Source organism: Plodia interpunctella, chromosome 27 (genome assembly GCF_027563975.2).
Source record: "Plodia interpunctella isolate USDA-ARS_2022_Savannah chromosome 27, ilPloInte3.2, whole genome shotgun sequence".
Taxonomy (NCBI): domain Eukaryota; kingdom Metazoa; phylum Arthropoda; class Insecta; order Lepidoptera; family Pyralidae; genus Plodia; species Plodia interpunctella.
The window spans coordinates 1,944,977-1,960,412 of NC_071320.1; the positions used below are offsets into that span (position 1 = coordinate 1,944,977).

General features: G+C 38.8%; 1 protein-coding gene across 2 annotated transcripts in view; it reads right to left on the reverse strand.

Annotated features, from left to right (window-relative positions):
* Dgk (Diacyl glycerol kinase) overlaps positions 1 to 15,436 on the reverse strand; it is a 75,705-nt gene that overhangs the window by 8,338 nt on the left and 51,931 nt on the right. For both annotated transcript variants that reach the window (XM_053765118.2, XM_053765119.2), the window contains 12 exons: positions 10,347 to 10,420; positions 8,575 to 8,686; positions 7,923 to 8,037; positions 7,317 to 7,484; positions 6,868 to 6,990; positions 6,264 to 6,388; positions 5,364 to 5,440; positions 4,707 to 4,867; positions 3,892 to 4,005; positions 2,656 to 2,747; positions 1,790 to 1,930; positions 837 to 1,089 (listed from right to left, as the gene is read on the reverse strand). In XM_053765118.2, coding sequence (XP_053621093.1) covers positions 837 to 1,089; positions 1,790 to 1,930; positions 2,656 to 2,747; positions 3,892 to 4,005; positions 4,707 to 4,867; positions 5,364 to 5,440; positions 6,264 to 6,388; positions 6,868 to 6,990; positions 7,317 to 7,484; positions 7,923 to 8,037; positions 8,575 to 8,686; positions 10,347 to 10,420 — 1,555 coding nt within the window. The remainder of the gene's footprint in view (positions 1 to 836; positions 1,090 to 1,789; positions 1,931 to 2,655; positions 2,748 to 3,891; positions 4,006 to 4,706; positions 4,868 to 5,363; positions 5,441 to 6,263; positions 6,389 to 6,867; positions 6,991 to 7,316; positions 7,485 to 7,922; positions 8,038 to 8,574; positions 8,687 to 10,346; positions 10,421 to 15,436) is intronic.

Here is a 15,436-nt window from a genome sequence, read left to right on the forward strand (position 1 = left end):
TCCACAGGCGGGCGTCTTAACAATTACACCACCACCGCTTCAAGGTTTTTAGTATAAGTTTAATTTAGTTCGTTTAATTTTTAGTTATAATTATTTTTATGAAAATTTCATGGTCAAATTCATGTGGCCACATACTGGCCACGACCCTCAAAGCATAAGGTAAATAAAGGTGTGTTTTACCAAAGGATAGGTTTTACCGGATACTTATTCTGTCCCCACTTAGCCTGTCTACCAGCTGGTAGCCTGTAGCCTGTCAATTTGATATAAACGCACCGCAAAAAGAGGAGTCTGCTTCACTGTTTACTGATAAATAATCTGATAGCCTATATGTAACAGATAGCGTTACAAATTTTCTCTGATAGGGATAACTGGCAAATAACTTTAGCATACTTATCTAGCAGTCATTTTACCAGCAATTTATGCCAAATCTGCCAAGTTCGCGCGATAGTGTAGAGCCGACATTTAGAAATGATATTTTAGTAGATTGAATTAAAATGTCACTTCTTGTTGTTTGCGCCTGTGGATCGAAAGGTCTCAGGTTCGTATCCTACCCGTGCCATACGAGTTTGCATACCAATCTGACTCATATATAGTAGTTTTCATAGACCTCCACTTGCTTCCGGTGAAGGAAAACTTCGTGAGGAAACCTGCACACTGGTGGACAGTTTAGTTCACTAGTGTGTATACGACTACCTGCCACTAGATGGCGGTAGGTCGTAAATGTCAGATGCCTTTAGGCGACTTGAATAAAATCTGACACCAGTGTTAGCAATAACACACTCGATATGATGATGATGAGTAGATGGAAGCAAAAGCATTTAAAAAATATGCCTCACCTTGCATAGGCCCTCCTTTCGCTATATCATGCACCTGCCTCGGGTTCAGAATATACTGCAACTTCCTCAACACCCTGGATCCTTGCCTACCCCCGCTCTTGGGGTTAATAAACACCAGTAATGGACAGCTCCCATCTGGAGGCGTAATTTGGAAGGAAATGGGGGGAGCGCGGTGCTCTTTCTTCTCCTCTCTCTTCTCCTCTGGAGGAGCAGAGATGGAGATCGGCAGTGATATTGAGGTTGGGAGGGATTGCTGAAAAAAATGCATTCAAATATTAGTGTTGTGATAATATACGATTTTTTTCTCGGCGTATGGAAGACGGTGGAAGACCAGCGACCTTAGAATAGACTTCTTCATATTCTCCCGTTGATATTGTACCAAACGACTAAGAAAACATAGCCATAGGTGACACTAGGCTAAAGCCTGTATGTAGGGTTACCAGGTTCCCCTCATGTCGGCTTAGAGGCATGCCTCATTGCACAATCGTGCGTGCTCCGTAACTCAACTGTGTTCTATAGGTTATGACACTCATGTGCGTTGTCCATACAATTTCTGCGTAGTCCGTTGACGGATTTCAATATGACGGAGGCCGAGGGAGCGCAACGGAGCAATGGGGCATGGCTCTTATACAATCGGCAAACAGTTAGTCAAATCTTGACTGCGCGGTCTAGACTTGTTGCTTTCTACCGCGAGTCGACCGTAGCGCTATCTGTACGTAGTATTGCAAACCAAATGTGTGGCTCGTATCGTCGTTCTTTTAGTCGGCGTTGTGCATGTAGCGCGGTAGATTTTTTTTTCTCTTGTCTGCGCCATGGCAATCTGTTTTTAATGTATCGCGGTAATGGAGCTGAGATACACGACACGTAGACACGTAGTCACAGTGAGCTGAGAATACACGAAACATGATACAGACACAATGAGGTATAGTCAGTACAGTCACAGTCACGGTTACCTGGTCGTGCTGCGATCGATGAGGCAGCGACCTCTGGCGGTCGAGCACGAGCGGGCGGATGGCGGTGGGCGGCAGGATGTGGCGCGCGTGCCGGCCGAGGCTGCACGCGCCGCCCGCGCTGCCCACGCAGCGGTTGTGAAGCTGCGGCACGACAAACATCATGCCAACTCCACTGCCGTCGAACAATTTACCGAACATTCGCGGAAACAGTATACATTGCTGGTTTTTCGTTGCAGTAAATAAAATAAAAAGCACTCATACTAACTACGCAATGTTCACGCATTCGCCTCGACGTGTGTCCGAGTTCGGCGACAGTGTCGAGCTGGCATTAAGAACAATGGTCCAACGGTCGAATAAAGAGGATAGAAAGCATCTTACTATCTACCATTGGATTGAAGAATATGATAAAGTATTCTAGGACTTGTCGTAGATCGTGTCCCGTTTTATCATTCTGAGTCTGTCTGTGACCGTGATGTGGTCAATACCCATCGCACCATTGTGACTAAAACCACACCACGCAATATGACTGGTTCGCTGCGTCTCATTTTTATTTTACTTCTCACTATCAAATAGATTCGAAGTGAGACGCAGCGAACCAATTAAATTACGGTGTGGTTGTCGTTGCGTCGCCATGGCACACTGTGATTGGTTATTAGTTGCGTCTCTCTGCGAGTCGACTCAATGGTGACACGAAACGAAAACCAATACTTCGCCTTTTGAGCCCTTTGTTTTCGGAATGTATTTAGAATAAAGTCTTGTAAGTATAATATGTTATACATAAACAATGATATAAAATGCTAACGTGCCGTATTTGAAAATGTTTTCTATAATGGCATGTTAAGTTTGTTTAAATAAATAAAACTCACTGTGATGTGACACCATCGGCAGTGAAGTCCTGTTATTCCGTTATAACCTTTAATTTTTTTCCGACATCTTGCACATTTTCCGTGGCAATTTCCTGTAAATATACATATGCTGTTTCATTGCTATGCTAGGGCAATTCTCATGCTACTCTATTGGGTAAAAGTTCGTCCGATGCGGCATACATTGCAGATTTTTCATAGCGGTAAATAAAAGCACTCATACAAACTATGCAATATGTTTATTCATGCATTCGCGTGTGGAGCCGGCATTACGTTACGTGCATGATATATCAAGTATATAATAATCACCATCAGAATCATTGCCATCCAAACCAAACGTATATAGAAAATTAAGCCCAATCAGTGGACGATATCTGCTTCAAAAATGAGTAGCAAGATTCCATCTAGGTATATCTGAGGGTCGTTATCCATCCATAAGGAAGACCTGTGCCCCGGCAGTGGAGTTTAATGGCTTTTGATGATGATGATGATATTTGACCGTAACCACTTGTAGTTACTTTCATACAAAATCTTCTGTAAATGATCGTTATCTCCAACAAATTATAAATACTTAAATCTATAGGGACAAATTACACAGATTGAGCTAGCCCCAAAGTAAGCTGTTCTAGACTTTTGTTAAGGGATACTAACTCACCGATTTTATAATATATACATTATATAGATAAACATCCAAGACCCGGGCCAATCAGAAAAAGATCATTTTCCATCACGACCCGACCGAGTATCGAACCGGGGACCTCTCGGTCGACCGAGGTCGCCGTTTCAATTATTTTTCGTCATTTCAATTTCAATTATTGTTGGCGATAACAGAAGCTGAGACATTCCTTTGCCACCTTATTATTACAAAATGTATCTTTAAAAGTAAAATAAATATTGTATAATATAATAATAAATAAATATATAAATATATTGGGACAAATCACACAGATTGAGCCAGCCCCAAAGTAAGTTCGAGACTTGTGTTATGGGATACTAACTCAACGATACTATATTTTATAATAAATACATATATAGATAAACATCCAAGACCCGGGCCAATCAGAAAAAGATCATTTTCCATCATGACCGGGGATCGAACCCGGGACCTCTCGGTTCAGTGGCAAGAACCTTACCACTACGCCACCGAGGTTGTATAATATGTGAAAGTGATTGTAATACTAACAGAGGCAATAAAGTGATTTTTACTTTTTTTTTATAAAACTTACAGTAAAGACTTACCTTCTACCCAATGATGAGCAAGTGCCGCTGACGCCCGTCTAGATTTAGAGTAAGTGGCGATACACGACGCAGGCGCACGTTGTACGCAACGTTCGTGTACCGTGAACTTGCAAACTGAAACAAATTAAAGCAAATATTTACATAAAGTCTCCTTTAACCAAACGTGATTTGCAGGAGATTCATTGCAGGAGGTCATCCAGGTATGCTTCGCTTCGCTTGTGAGTCGCCGATCAGACATGCCCATGCGTACTGTCAGTAGCATTGCGAGACATCAATAGTAATTGCTTCATTATCATAAACCTTTTCTTGTAATTTTTTTTTTGTTTATTGCAGTAAATAAATGCATTTTCCATTGTTATCATAGAAATGAAAAATAATATAACCAAACATACTGCAGAGAGCTTACAAACTATATATTGATAGGTACTTTTTAAATAGTCATGATTCTGTATAATTCCTTGATAGGAATAACGAATTATAATTTTAAATTAATAATAATTATCCTAGAGAGAAATTTTTAAGTAATCAAAACTGTAGCTATCTTACCTACTCAAAATAACTACACATATCAAACTAATTACTTAATTAAAAAATATTCATTTGCAATGTTAGTAGGTACTCAATGTTCAAAATGTCCTCGGATTCGTCATTTGACAATAAATCAAATACGTATGATATTACATCACACAAGCGAGCTTCATTTGCTGTTTTATCCTTGTTTATCGATAGTTCCATAGATATATTGACTGTTCACAAACTATCGATAGTCGCCTATCGATCTATGACACAGAGTGCATCATTAGAGGGATACTCACAGATACAACACAAGCCCTTCTTGCCGAGCCCGACGAGCATGTTCAGGCACAAGTTGCAGTACGCCGGTCTGCTGAAGTGTTTCAGGCGCCAAGCGTGCTCGCCGTCTTCTTTCACGTTCGTATCGAGACCGAGAAGGACAAGGAGAGGTATAGTCGTCATTCTGTAAAAAAAATTAGGTAAAATTATTTACTACAATCACTGTATACGACTTCATGCTTCTTGTATTACCAGCCAGTATTCGTTCGGAATATAAAAAATTGTATTGATTAGGTAACTATATAATAAAAGTTATAATTTTAATTCATCCATCCATTTTTAGACCTCGAAAAACGTACTGCGACACGATACTATTACGTAAGGAAGGTATTAAAAGCATTTATAACACGAGAGATACCCTTAACTATAGATAAGAAATAAATAAAAGTATTTAAGTATATTACATAACTAGTTGCTGTAGGCGGGAACCACACCCGCAATGAGAATAAAAGATAAATAAATAAATATATTTAGGACAAATCACACAGATTGAGCTAGCCCCAAAGTAAGTTCGAGACTTGTGCTGGGATACTAACTCAACGATACTATAATAAATGTTGACGTTAAATGTTGTAAAGCTTGATTACGGGGAATCTGGAGCGCAATGTTAACATACTTACCCCCCTCTCTTCCATTCGTCCAAAGAAACTGTCCCGTCAGCATCATAGTCTATCTCCACCATCATGTCTTGTAAAATCTGAAAACACATTCGATTGATTACAATTTTGCGTAAAATCTACTATGCTACAGGTGATAAAAATACCTATACAGGGTGACTTTTTATATATTGGCAATATTTTGCTACATTCTCATTCCACGGTACCTAGTGAACAACTTTTCGTATGGAATCGCGTAAAAAAATCAGCTGATCCATACATATTCCACAAGTTTGGTATTTAATTTTGTATACATAGAACAGCAGATTTTTTTTTCACGATTTCGGAGTTACTCCCATACTAAAAGTTGTTCCGAATCATGGACTAAGCATGTAGACAAAATATTGCCAATGTGTAAAAGGTAACCCTGTATACATACGAAGTGATATGATAAGGTACCTTGGGTAGATCCTTTCGAAGTTTCAAGTTAACATTAACACTTCTTATGACGAGGCTAAAACCCAAGCTACAGGTGGTGGTCAGGTCTCCAGACGTTAGAATCTCGTCACAATGCGGCTCGTGTCTAAGACTACCGCCTTCTGGATCTGACCCTTCATCCAACACCCAAGATAGAGCTTGTCAAGATGTTAGTTTAAACGCTTCGCACCACACCACCACCACAATAAATATATTTGATTTCATTCGTTATAAGTAAGTATAAAGTTCGACTAACGAAACAATAATCTTTGAGCCAATATGAATCATTATTTTGTTTCTCCTTTGGAATTCACGGTACATAATCCGGTCTGTTTAGGGGCCTGCAGGGCATACAGATCCAACGTGTAGAGGCCCTTTAGGGAGTTTCGATGTTATGTGTAGCTCTACCGCTAATTATTTTTTATATAATAAAGCATACAGACTTACAGGCCTCAATTCTGACGTCTCCCAGCCGAGGTACTCAGCCACAGTCATCATCTGGTTCACGATGCAGTCCATCTCGTTTGTGTCCAACACACCATTACCATCCGTATCGTACAACCGGAACATGACTGAAATAAATGGATTTTATTAATTTGTTTCTACCCGCGGCTCCACCTGCGTAGATTTTTTCCGTGTTGAATCGTACACTATGTCCTTCTCCTTACTCTGAACTACATTTATGAAAAATTTCAAGGTGATCAGGTTGAGCGGATAAAGCGTGAAGAGGTAACAATAAACATACTTTCTTTTCCATTTTCAATATTAGGATCAGGATTTATCGCATTATGCGTTCCGCGTAGGGAAGTACGAAAGGCTAATTACAGAATCCGTTAGAAATCTGCTGCAATGTTGGCGATTATTGGCAAGCAGTTCGCTAAACTTTGGCGGAAACGACGAACATTGCTGGTTTTTCCAAATGGTAAATAATAGCACTCATACAAACTACTGTCTGCCGTCCGAGTACTGCGATAGTGTATAGTCGGTATAAGACATCAGGGTCCAAAACCTCAAAATATCCAATCCGTAGTATTTGGATAATCGTACTTACATTCAAGCTTATCTTCAGGCCGACCAGCCTCCAGCAAGGAGAGGTAGCAGACGATGTCTTTGAGCGACACCCTCGCTGTGTGCACTTCCAGGGTCGACGGTCTTCTCATTAGGTGCTTGAAGTCTGAAATTATACGAAGTATTTTATTTATTCCTATTTATGGGAGACAGAAGAGCGTAGGGGAAGACCGCGAAAGAGATGGCAGAATGACTTGGATGATTTCCTGCGACAGCATACTGTAGTCAGTACAGAATTTTGTAAGAAGAAAGGGGTGGCCTTTGCCCAGCTTGGGACCACAGACCACCTAAATGGTCTGTGATTGGGACACAACTATAGGTTAGAAAAAAATAACTAAAAACTTCTCTGATTGAAGATCTATCCAACGCAACTTTCCACTTCCTATGTAGGTACATATTTTATAACACCCTGTATAAGTTAAAAAAGGTTACCTTCGATTTTAGTAGACTGATTGACCCTCAAAGAGTTGCTGCTCTTCCGACTGGAGTTCCTGGACATCTGGCTGTGACTGGGACTGGTCTCGTTGCGGCGGTCCAGGCACAGCTCGTGCGAGGAGTAGGACGGGTGGGTCGTCACTGTGAACATTGGGTGAACGCTGCCTGGAAACAGAAAGCGGATACCTTAGCATCATTAAAATTGGAGATTAAAAAAAATTATGAAATTCTAGCTGAACACTTCTTTCTGGCACCCATTCATAAGTTGAAACATAGGTCAGTCATCGGTCGTAATAGAGCAGACCAGACCCACGATTCTGCGACCAGATCATTGAGCATTTGAGAGATCTATAGATTAAATTCTTCGAAATCCTAAACCGCTTTTCGATTGTGGCCACATGCCACATCTACCACGCCACTTGTAGACCTTAATCTGAAGTTACATAACTTCCTTTCCGTATTTCTTTCGTGGATAGGAAAATCAATGTATTTATTCATCTGTGCCACTTTTGATAGCTAATTTTTATGATTTTGAAAGTCGGCGTTTTTTTAATTTGTCGAACAAAGAAACTTGTTATATTATTATTAGTACTTAGATCTTACCAGTTCTACTTCTCGAGCCCTTGTCGCTGCCGTCCACCGAATCTCCTGAACTACGCCCCAGCTGCTGCAGTCGCTCCGCAAGACCATGGATTTTGGATGCTAGGCTGAGCTTCCCCTGGAAGTTTCACAAAATACTTTAATGATAAAAATAGTATGTGAATAGGTAGTTGGCATTTCAAAAACTTCAATCTCATCTGGGCTTTTCCTAGTTCCATCCTCAAACAAGGAGCTCAGGATCCGCTTCCCTACTTTTTCTGTTTCATTTGACCATCATCAAGCATCCTTTGTTTTCATGTCATCTTTGACGACATAAAGATTTGCTCCCTATGCATGCTATATCAACCCTGTGGTAGTCAATGCTGGCGGCAACTTCGCTTTTAGCAAGGCCTTCAAACAACTGCAGGAATCTCATTACTCTGTGGTACTGCTAAGTATCAAATGGATGCAAGATAATCTTTGAAGGAACAGTGCGGATGATTTATTAGGTGTATCAACTAATCAATCAGAGTTAAAGGCCTTTTCCCTGTTTCTTGCCAATTACTTCGGTGCAAATAAGTTCTAGTTGTTTTTGCGAAGAAACTGGGACTTTTTGAGAAGAAACTGGGTAAACACTGGCACTAACCAGATCTATGTTCAGGGTGTTATTCGGTACCTGGTGGTCAGCGTGTGCGGTGACAGCTGCGCAGGCGGCGGCTGAGCTGGCGGCCGCCATCTCTCGGAGCGCCGGACGACGGTCGCGCCGCACGAACGACAGGAACAGATGTCTGCGAGAAAGAGATAGGCTTTTATAGTATACGAGCATGAGCATGAAGCAACCCGATACGGGATGCTTTATCGACGTTTTGAGAAAGCGATAGACTTTTTTCTTGAAAGCTCCAATATCAAAACTGTTGGGGAACACCGCTGAGAGAAGTTTATTACAGCGCGGGAAGAAGTTACGTGAAAAACGGACCGTATTTAAGCGACAACCGTTAAGACGACGGGGGTGGAATTTCTCCTTACGGCGAGTGATACGACTGTGGAACAAGGTCTAATAGCTCTAATAGTCTTATTACAAAAAGGAAGTTAAATAAATAATAATAATAATAAATATATTAGGACAAATAACACAGATTGAGCTAGCCCCAAAGTAAGTTCGAGACTTGTGTTATGGGATACTAACTCAACGACACTATATTTTAACAAATACATATATAGATAAACATCCAAGACCCGGACCAATCAGAAAAAGATCATTTTCCATCATGACCCAACTGGGGATCGAACCCGGTACCTCTCGGTTTAGTGGCAAGAACCTTACCACTGCGCCACCGAGGTCGTCGATAATAAATATATTAGGATACATCACACAGATTGAGTTAGCCCCTAAGTAAGTTCGAGACTTGTTATGGAATACTAACTCGACGATACTATAGCAAGTACTTTACCACTGCGCCACCGAGGTCGTCAAAGTTTAGAGCCAATTTCCCCGCTTGCTGATGAAGTATCCGATAGCCTATATGTCAAATCTTATGCTAGGTACCTGGTTAGAAGGAACGATGGAAAGTGGAGTATTGCTATATACGAATGGTACCTACCCCAGAAACGGAAAACGGGGCGTAGGACAGCCGGCAGCTAGATGGGTCGACGATGTAAAAGAAATTGGTGGCAACAACTGTAGGCCTAACTAAACTGGTAACTAAGGATGGCCCAGGACAGAGATGGCGTAGACGGAAGAAGATATATACGAAGGCATCAGAAGATTATGATGAAGATATCAAAGAGAAATTGGCTGGTTACCAAAGTTTAAAGTGGTTGGTTGGACAGACAGCGTGGAAAAGCTCACTCGCTTTGTGTAAATCAGCCTATAGAACTCTAGAAATAAATATTATATAGTGACAAGATCGATAACTCATTACGAAAAGGTCTTAGAGGAATAAACTGATTCATCCTAGGCGCGAATCGGACTCCATCTTGGATCATTATAGTAAAAGAAAATACTAATGTTTGTAATATATCACTAGCCTGCCAGGGAATAGGTACTTACCTGTTACTTATATGAAAAAATGGCCAAGGGCGAGTTGTACTCGCCGTTGAAACATTCCGTAGTAATAATTAAATAGGTAGGATAATTAAGAGTAAGCAAATCTTTGCTTTCCAGATGGCGTCTAAAGCCTTGACGATTGCAACAATAGCATTCCCAAAGAGGCAAGCCGGTCGTAAAATCACAGCTAAATCTCTTAAATGTAAAGACTTACCCTGTTTTTCATTTTAAAAAAGTTAAAGTATACTTTAAGCTAAAGTATGTTTTTTCTCGTTCTGTCAATGTAAAATATTTCAATGCGATAATGACAAAAGAATGCTCTTTTTTGAATAACAGGGTTAATGTTGAATCGTACCCCCAGCTCAGGGATGTCACAGCCATGAATATAACCAATTACATACCTGCATAACTCGTCCGGAGTGGAGACTTCAAGGAATGTATCGAGGAACCAACGGAAGCCTTCATAATCGATGTCCTGCAACAAGAAAAATATAATTTGTCTTCCTTATCTAACCCTGATAAATATAAAAAAGATAAAGCATACTTCAAGTTAAAGTATGTTTTTTTTAATTTCAGGGCTCCATCGTTCGCCAAAACGATGATTTTGTCAAATGTCAAATTTTGTTAAGTAGTACTTAACTTTTTTAAGAATAAGAGGGCAAGTATCTACTGCATCAACTGTTATCTATAGTCGACCGTGTGTCACGTTATGCATGGATCTTTATACTGCGGTAATAGGGACGAGTTTGAGATGAATTTGGTAGGTTCATATGCTACATGGTAGTGGCTGGTACCAAGGTGAAGGGACACTACAATCTAGGCCCGGATTCGACATCTGAAAAAATCGAGTATTTCCGAAAAATATTTTTTGTACACACGCTTAATTTGGATGACAAATACAATGCATTATTATGATAAGCATGACCTGATAGTGCACCCAGGAATGGTTACAGACGCGGGAACTCCTCAATGGTTTACTGCATAGCAATGATTTTTTGTCACACGTTGAATGCAATAAGATCTCTCTGACATCAACAAAAGCTGTGTAATTTCAGTAAAAAAGAATTTTTCTTACGTTTTACTTCATAAATGATAATAATAAGTAATGTTGATGATGTCTCTATGTCATAGGGCACAGCTCTATTATATACAAGTATTGCAAAATAGCTCAAAATATTGTATCCTTGAAGATGAAGATACCAATACAAAGAGCTACAAGAAGCCCGTTGCTAGGCAACCGGAGGGCGTCTTTATTGACGCGACGAGACGGGGATCAGATAAATTTAAATATAGAAGGCGTCTACGATAAATGATAGCGCGAAAATAAAAAAAAGAAGGAATAAAAAATAAAAAAATCTTCCAAAATGTCATTTTTGACACACGTTTTAATTGTCACCAGCCAGCGAGATTTTGGTGTAATTTTGTTCTTAATTTAAATGTGGCAATTTCATATTCATTATATTTTTTTATTTCCACCCAAAATGATTTTGAATTTATTCTGAGCGGCATTAAACTTTTGATATTTTTTTTTCATAGCGTATTTTGCGGCCAATTAGATGACAAATAATAAACAAACGAAAACCGTGCATCGTCGTGTTTCGTATTTTATCAGACAAACTCTCGTGTAATCAATCAACTTAATAACCAATTATAGAGACTGTAAACAGAGAAACAAATTGATACCGCGAAATATACAGTTTTGGGGTTCGATTTCAATTAGGAGTATCGATTTTTCCACGTTATAGGCTTCACATTCACAGATTATAAGTATAAATATAATTTTGTCTTCTTACTTACTTCTCTAATCCATACTTCCATATAGGTATTAGTAAGTGCAAGAAATGTCTGTTTTTTTTGCCTATCTGTTACGCTTTCATGGCTAAACTATATATATCACTGTACTTATACGACGACCTCGATGGCGAAGTGGTAAAGTGCTTGCCTCTGAACCGAGAGGTCCCGGGTTCGATCCCCGGTCGGGTCCACACCAAATTTCATCAAAATCGGTCCAACAGTTCAGCCATGTAAGCGAAACAGATAGACAGTCAGGCTTTCGCATTTATAATATTAGTATGGATTAGGGGTAAGGAGATGTCTCTTTGGTTATATTATGTATATAGATAGATGTAGGTAGATAGATCGAAAGAAAGAAAAATGCAGTGTATTAAGCAGAGCATTTGCACGAGACAGTCTACTTCTTTCTGATAATGGCGTCCGGAGCATAAAGTAAATTCTTAGATGAAGATTTTATTTTAAAATCCCACTCATACCTATTTATAAAGGCGAAAAAAAAGAAACTTTGTGAGTATGTTTGTTTCTTCTTCACGCTCAAACGGCTGGAACAATTTTTATGAAATTTAGTATTGGGGTATTCTATTAAAGCTTATACCTTGGATTAACACATAGTGTACTTTTTACCCCAAAAGCAGGTACGCGATACCCTTAAGATTAGGTCAAGAAGACTAACAGTTAATAACGCTTTATTAACTGCGCATAAAAACGTTTATTTTAAATAATAACGCGGGTAACACCGCGGGCTTCAGCTAGTTATAAATAAAAGAAAATGTTACTGATTTCTAAACCAAAAACGTTCGCTTCGCTCGACACAGAAAATCACTGTTCTTTAATATTCCTTATAAATAAAAAAAATAAAACAAGATAAAATTTTAAACTTGAAAATCTAAATTTGAATGTTCTTGTTTTTTTTTCTTTTTTGAATATTTTCTTTTCAGCCAAATTCAAGTCGTACGAAAACAAAAGAGAGAAAATTATTTAAACAGTATAAAAAAATTGCTTCCATTTTTGGACGAGCCTATGATATTTTTCTTTTATTAGTATTTCGTTGTTTTCGCATTATGAACTGCTGGATTTTTTTTGATTGCTGGAAAACCGGTTGATATGAATTAAATATAGCGCTATTTCAATTTTTTACACAAGTATTGTTATGGCAACATTTTCCTCGACAATTTCCCAGATGTCCATGGGACGTTTCATCATCATCATCAACAGCCATTTAAACGTACCCACACTGGGGCACTAGCCTTCCTTACGGATAGATAAGGAGTTTGGGTTATTACCCACTACGCGGGCCGTACGGTTTTAACGACTGCAAATACAACCGGAACTAATGACTTCACGTGTCTTCCGAAGCACGGAGGAGCTCAAGATAATTTTAGTCACCCATCCAATGACCGACCATAGTGAGAGTGTCTTAACCGCCACTATCACAGGCCGAGCGGACCGTCTTTGCGCAAAATGTCCTTTTCTCACAATGTCCTTTCTCAAAATGACATTTTCTCATAATGTCCTTTTTTCATAATGTCCTTTTCTCAAAATGTCCTTGTGTGTTTTTGATGATAATTTAAATAAACAACTGATTAAAACAGTTTTTTAAAATTACATTTTGAGAAAAGGACATTATGAGAAATGGACATTTTGAGAAAAGGACTTTTGAGAAAGAACATTTCGAGAAAAGGACATTATGAGAAAGGACATTGTAAGAAAAGGACATTTTGCGCCAAGACGGAGCGGGCTGACCGCTGCGCCATTGAGCATTTACTCAGCTCATTACGGGGAGTCCTTCAAATATTTGAAGTCGCAGCGTTTGTACTGACGCTCACAAATTACTTAAGATGTTAGCTTAGGACTACATTTAATATTGGATGGTCTTTAGGGAGAACATTGTATTGTACACATTTGAGCCTATTCGAGTCGAGTAGTTCGAGCTAAATATACATAATATTGTAACAGTATTCAAGACAATCTACCGCTCAACCCGCCGCGGTATTTATAAAAAGTTTAAATATACATACTTAAGCTAAAATGTTTTGTCACTCTCGCACTTTATTAATATTAAATATTGTCTTTGTCTCTTTCGTCCTTGTCTTGTCTCTTTCTAGCAATGTCAAAATTTGACATTGACATTGACAGAAAGACAGAGGTGTGTTGTGTCCGTTTCAGTGTTTGTTTTCACCGGACCCGCAATATAAGCTTAGTTCTTAGAGCGCGTTCCCATTGCTCAGATGTGCGTTGTGATGCGACATCCTCCGCCAAGTTGACATCCGTCGATAGTTCAACGCAGAAGAACGTAGAAACATGGAATTATAGTACCTAGGTAGAAATTAGAGCGCGACTGAGCAATGGGAACGCGCCCTTAGCGTGGGTCGTTGAGTGTTGTCCATTTATTTACCTTGATGTTTTTCGTAAAATCATTACAATTTCCTAGAGCTTTTTTATCTAGTCAATTAAATTTATTACGAGCGTCACCTGTTTTTGTCAAGAGTTTTTAATTAAAAGCTCCATTTTTACCGCACTCGAATGCTGCCTGTCAAGTCAGAGGCGTATTTAAAAAGAAATTCTGCCTAATTACATTTTTTCCGCCTCTTTTAGATTTGAATCATTTTAAGTACCACCTGCGCATCCTTATGATATTTAATCAATATTCAATATTTAATGAAATATAACGAACTAGCGGCCCGTCCCGGCTTCGCACGGGTAAAACCATTTCAAAATTATTTACCTAAATCTCCCTCAGGAATCACACTATTTATTGGTAAAAACTGTACTAAACTCCGTGCGGCAGTTTTTGAGTCTATCGTGTTCATACAGAAAGATCTTTCTTAGTCTTTTTTTTATAATATGTAAGGAATTAACTAATAACTATAGCGATTTAGGCTCAATGTTTTATTTAAATTAATTTTATATTTATGCTTTACCTAGTTTTAATTTTATTTGTGAAACTATTTTTTTTTGTACTGACGATATTTTATTATATAGAATATCGTCAGTGCTGAGTATATTATTTTTAGGTATTAATCGCCCCCTAAAATCTTCTGCCACCCTACGCTTCAACCCACGCTGCCTGTTGGTAAATCCACCGCTGTCAAACTCTCCACAGGTAATGAACTTTTGGGCTTTCTCTCGAATTATAATTCAGAAAGCTTCTGCTTTTTTACTCTCTACGTGAAGTTACTAAAAATAAGTTTTGTTAATTTCCTTACCTAAAATGTATTTAAAATGTAATTTTATGTAAAAACAAATTTTGAGCTTGTTCTAACAATTTCATATTCTTAGAAGAAATTAGCCTTCGCTCGGGTAAAAAATACACATAACCTTAATCCTAACTCAAATTCAAATTCAAATCATTTATTCAGAAATTAGACCTTCACAGACACTTTTTCTCGTCAATTTTTATATTTATAGTTATTTCTCACAAGCGACAAACTACTGACATTTCGAAACGACCACTGCTGAGAAGAAATGCCGAAAGAAACTCATTTGAACAGTGTTGGTCCCTATCATGCCATCCATGCGTTTTTATCAGTCAAATAGGCGTTAATTGTGTAATACGCTTTATCCATTAAATTTTTCTTAACATAAGTTTTAAAAATTTTCATTGGCAGATTAATAGCCTCTGCAGGGAGTTTATTGAATAATTTTACACTTTGACCCACGAAAGACCGCCGAACCTAAGCCTGAATCTGTTCATACA